This window comes from Elephantulus edwardii, unplaced genomic scaffold (genome assembly GCF_000299155.1).
Source record: "Elephantulus edwardii isolate Elephantulus edwardi_28Jun2011 unplaced genomic scaffold, EleEdw1.0 scaffold00059, whole genome shotgun sequence".
Taxonomy (NCBI): Eukaryota; Metazoa; Chordata; class Mammalia; order Macroscelidea; family Macroscelididae; genus Elephantulus; species Elephantulus edwardii.
This window is the reverse complement of record NW_006399809.1, coordinates 10,223,774-10,228,914: the sequence shown is the minus strand read 5'-3', so window position 1 is coordinate 10,228,914 and position 5,141 is coordinate 10,223,774. Positions and strand designations below refer to the sequence as shown.

The 5,141-nt window shown below is 44.0% G+C and overlaps 2 protein-coding genes across 2 annotated transcripts in view; one reads left to right on the top strand and one right to left on the bottom strand.

The window, feature by feature from the left end:
* Positions 1-1,617, bottom strand: part of KIAA0895 (KIAA0895 ortholog) — an 82,907-nt gene extending 81,290 nt beyond the window's left edge. The window contains exon 1 of the mRNA XM_006887627.1: positions 1,483-1,617. Coding sequence (XP_006887689.1) covers positions 1,483-1,617 — 135 coding nt within the window. The remainder of the gene's footprint in view (positions 1-1,482) is intronic.
* A 249-nt stretch (positions 1,618-1,866) lies between these two features.
* Positions 1,867-5,141, top strand: part of ANLN (anillin, actin binding protein) — a 104,096-nt gene continuing 100,821 nt past the window's right edge. Inside the window, exon 1 of the mRNA XM_006887626.1 lies at positions 1,867-2,039. Within this exon, the coding sequence (XP_006887688.1) occupies positions 1,867-2,039 (173 nt within the window). The remainder of the gene's footprint in view (positions 2,040-5,141) is intronic.

Here is a 5,141-nt window from a genome sequence, read left to right as displayed (position 1 = left end):
CTAAAGACCTGTCTCTCCTTACAACATGTCCAAAGTATGTCAGACGAAGCCCCAGAATCCTTGCCTCCAAGGAGCAGCCTGGTTTAATCCTCTCTACGATGAATCTGTTTGTTTTCTTGGCAGTCCATGGTACATTCAATACTCTTCTCCAGCACCACAGCTCATATACATATATATATTGTTGTTGATTGCCTTTGAGTCAGAGACCCTATGAACAACAGGCCTATCTCTCCATCTCTCTATCTATCTCTAGGCCAATCATGGAAAGAAAGATGGTCTAACAGGTTTGCAATACCTTAAAATTAAAAATATACGACTTACTTCGCACTAGTTTGGGGCAAATTAACCTTTACTTTGTTCTTCACTGTTACTAGCTACTCAGATGGATCCTGGTCTTGCAGGAATACTATCAAATAGAATCAAATGCTGATAAAATGTTCTCAGAAGTTACCATAATATTTTGTTAGATCATTTTTTAAATGACTAGTAGTCACAGTTGTTTAAAAACAGTATACTAAAAGGCAAGAAAATTTTCCGTGTTGGAGTCTAACTGTTCATATTTTAAGTTTGGGTATCAACGGTCAAACTCACTGCTTCTGAATCAGTTCCATGCAGTTTAAGAAACTGTGCATCATAATAGGAAGACTACCCTACCCGTCTTTATGCTTCAAGGAGTAGCTAGGGGATTAAAACCACTTCTAAATGGCCTGTCAGAGAGGCTACAAGAGCTCATGCATGATACATATTCCAAACAGCTCAAAAGGTTCTCACTGACTTAAGCATACACACGGACATATGTGGAAAAATAGAAACTAATGCCACCTAGGTAACTGTAAATCATACTCTTATTGTTTTGTTGCTGTTATGTCCCGACAGACATAGTAAGACAAATTAGAACTGCCCCGAAGCATTTCCAAGGCTGTAATTTTTGAGGAAAAGAACTGTCACATACTTCTGACCAAGAACCACTGATAGGTTTGAACCGACAATTTTTTGATTGCTATATGAACATTTAACTAATACCACCTGAGTTCCTCACATACAAATAAAAACAGAATGAGCGCTCTGAGGGTTTTTTTGAACATTCTAGAAAATCAGACGCTATTACAACATATTGCCTAATTACGTGTCACATATACTCTGGAACATAGTTCAGCACTGCTTAGGACACACATTATTAAGGCCAATTACCTTTCTAATTTAGGGAGCTCTGGTGGACTACAATGTCAAAGGTAGTTCAAGTCCACCAGCTGCTAGGGATGAGCAATCTCCTCCCGTATGATTTACTGCCTCTGAAAACCCGCCTGAGGGTGCGCTAGGACTCGGTTCCCATTCGAGGGCACCAAACAATTATGAGTTATTGCACCGGACTCTACAACATGTACTTACAAAAAGGCAGCGACAAAAGGGACCCTTTTCCCAAGCGGCTTCAAGACGCCCCAAGGTGTGTTACTGTGCTGCCCAGTGTCTGCGCACCCTCACCTGGCCGGCCCCGCAACACCGAGAGCGGGCCGGGACCTGCTCACACCCACAGCGACAGGCCCGGGTGCCCTGACCTGTCTGTGCCCAGCACCCCTGAGTCCCGCACTCACCCGTCACGCGAATAGACTCCAGCATCGTCCCGCCGAACCCAGGGGCGGAGAACTGCGTGGGCGCGCGGAGGAAGCGCAGGGGACCCGGGTTGCGGCTGCTACTGGCCCGGGCCTCAGGAGCGGGGGTCGTGGCTACTTGCGTAGGTTAAGGTGTGTGTGGGCGGACGCGGACGTCCGGGCACAAGCTCTAAGCTTGAGCGCCCTTCGGTTCGCTGCTGCTCGAAGGGGCAGAAAACGGCCCGACAGTGGGCAGCGGGGCTAGAATCCCGCCGCTATGACGTTGCCGCCTCCCCGGTTGCTAGGAAACAGGCCCGCTGTTGGCTACCGCGGCGCTTCACCGAGCCTGCGCACTGGGGGCGCTCGCGGGCGGAGCTCGGATCGCCGAGACGCAGGAAGGAGCGCGCTCCGTCTCCTCATCTCCAGCTCCCGGCGTGCACAGCGCGGCCCGTGAGGTAACGATGCTGAGCTTCTCAGAGGCTGGGGAAACAGACTGCAGCATTTAACGCGGTGGCATCTTTACACAAACGAAAGCAATAGTGTGATGCTCAGATTTCAGCTGAGAATTGCAAGACTGAGTTGCCTCTGCTCGTAAGAGGTGCGGAAATAACGTTAGTAGTGTCAAGCATCGCTATCCAACTTGGACAAGGAAGTTGGCGGGTTGAGGGAGCAAAAAATAAAGATACAAAGCCCCTTGGGGATCAAGTCGGTTAGAAATCATGGCTACTAAACCAACAAAAACCACACCCATTGGAATAGGGTGGATGGTGACCCATACGACCTATAGGGCAGAGTAGGAAGAACTGCAACACACGTTTTCCTAGGTCATAATCTATAGAAGCGGACTGCCCGCATCTTTGTCCCACCGAGCAGCAAAGCATAACTATTTCACATTATCAATTGAAAATGGAGAGACTTTGCAACGTCTATGTTCACAAGGTCGCTAATAGTCGTAATGATAGTAAACTTGATGGTGCTTTAACAACATGCTATTCAACAGGAAACACTTAAGGCACATTGGTTAAACACTGGGCTGTTAACAGGACCGAGATTTGAACTTCCAACCTCAGGAGAAATATGTGGCAATCTGCCTCTGTAAATATTGCCCTATGTGGACCTCTGACCTGTAATACAGCTGTGAATCAACATATGACAATAAGTTTGTTTCTCAGAGGGTTTGTTTCTCAGAAGGGTTATGCCACCCTTCAAACGAGGATCTGAAAAGACACGGCAATAGTGGTCATGGTTCAATGTTGACTCATTTTATGAGATAAAATGAATGGGAACAATATGAAGGAGCTTAGTGTGAAAAACAATGTATATCAACTTTTTAAGCAAACCAATATAAAATAATTTTTTTTTATTAAAACAAAGTACAAGGTCTCAGTCAGGACGCTCCATAGATGCAAGAATGGTGAGACTTCATCACACATACTTTGAGCATGTTGTCAGGAGGGGCAGAACCTTGGAAAGAGACATCATCCTTGGGAAAGTAGAGAGTCAGTAAAGGTGAAGATGACCCTCAGTGTTTGGTCATGGATTGACACAGTGATACAACAATGGGGCTTAAGCATGGTGGAGATTGTGAGAAAGGCACAGAATTGGGCAGAGCTTTGATCTGTGGCAATAGGGTCTCTATGCTTTCACGTGAACTGGACAGGACCTAATCACAAGATATGTAAGGCTCTGTGAAGGCTTCGAGGACACAGCAAGGCAAATGACACCAAAGGTCTACAAGGCACTCATTAGAAGATTGTTTTGGCAATGTCAATCTTCAGAGATTCATATTTCCTCTTTATCCTTCCTTAGTAATGAATTAGGACACAGAAACAACAGCTCTGTCTTCAAAACAAGCAACAAAAATTGACATCAAGACCATCAGAATCTTAAAATTACCTGAGAACCTGTAAGAATTTTAATTTTTTTCCATCAGTGAGAGCAATAGAAATTTCATTAGTATAAAACTGACACGTAACTCTCATCCTATTCTGCCAAAGTCTTCAAAATATATCCAGAATCTAGCCACTTCTTACTATCAACCCTACTGGCACTTTCTCAAGCTGTTACCTACCATCTCTTGTCTAAAGTAACCAAACCCACAGCCATAAAATCCTCAACTCATGGAGACTGTTCATCAGGTATCTGAGACCACCTAATCCTTATCTCTTGGAGACACTCATCCACTTAAATTTCAGCCTGATTAGTCAGCTACTTGACACATTAACATGCCACACTATCAGGATTCATTCCCTAACATCTCCTGAATCATCTCCTTGTCTCTGTCCTGTCTCTCCTTTTCTCAAAATTCAGTGGCCAGAGCAACTCAGTTAAAAAGACAGATCATATCACTCTTCTAGTCAAAACACATAATTTCTTCCCTTACCTGATAAGTTTCTGTGACCTTGCTTTCTGTAATTTCTTTTTTCTCATTTTCCACCATTCACTGCTATGATCTACTTCAAACACACTGGTCTTCTAGGTAACAAAAACCCTAAAACCACTTCACTCACTGCCATAAATCTCCTGCTTCAGAGCAACCCTGTAACACAGAGAACTTCCCAAGGCCATTGCTGTTGTTGGGTGCCATCAAGTCCAGTACTGACCTATAAACAACAGACCTGGAAGCTGTTCTATCCTGTGGTGACCTCACAATCTCTAACACACTCAAACTGATTGCTGTAGTCACTGTGTCAATCTACCTGGCTTAGGGTCTTCTCCTTCACTGTCTCCCCACATTCCCAAGCATGACGTCCCTCTCCAAGGAATAGCCTCTCCCAGCAGCATGCCCAAAGCATGTGAGACAAAGCTTCACCATCCTTGCCTCCAAGAAGTACTCTGGCTGAACCTTCTCCAAGACACGTCCGTTTGTTCTTTTTAGAAGTCCATGGGAGGTTCAGTGCTCTTCAACACCATAGTTCAATGGCATTATTTTTTCTTCTGTCATCCTTGTTCATTTGGTCTGGCTCTCAGCAGTACAGTAAGTGATTAAAAAGATCATAATCTGAATCAGGTGCACTTTAGTCCTCAACCTAACATTGCTCCTCAGTAATTTGAAGAGGTCCCTGACTATAGACTTCCAAAATTCAATATGTCAGATTTCCTGGCTGCTAGTACCAAGTAAGGGAAAAAGGTGAGATGGGAAGTATTAAAAGAAGATGGAAAGAATATACTGAGTCACTGTATCAAAAGGAATTGGCAGACACAGAAGAATTAGATGAAACAACATATGAGCAAGAGCCTATGGTGATTAAGGAAGAAGTTAAAGCTGCCTTGAAAGAATTGGCATAAAATAAGTCTCCAAGAATTTATGGTATACCAATTGACATATTTCAACTAACAGATGCTACCCTAGATGTGCTCACCAAGTTGTGCCAAGAAATCTGGAGAACAAAGACTTGACCAACTGATTGGAAGAGATCTATATTTGTTTCCATTCCAAAGAAAGGTGATCTGACAGAGTGTGGAAATTAACAAACAATATCATTAATAACACATGCAACCAAGATTCTGCTGAAGATTATCCCAAAATGACCAGAACAGCACATCAGCAGA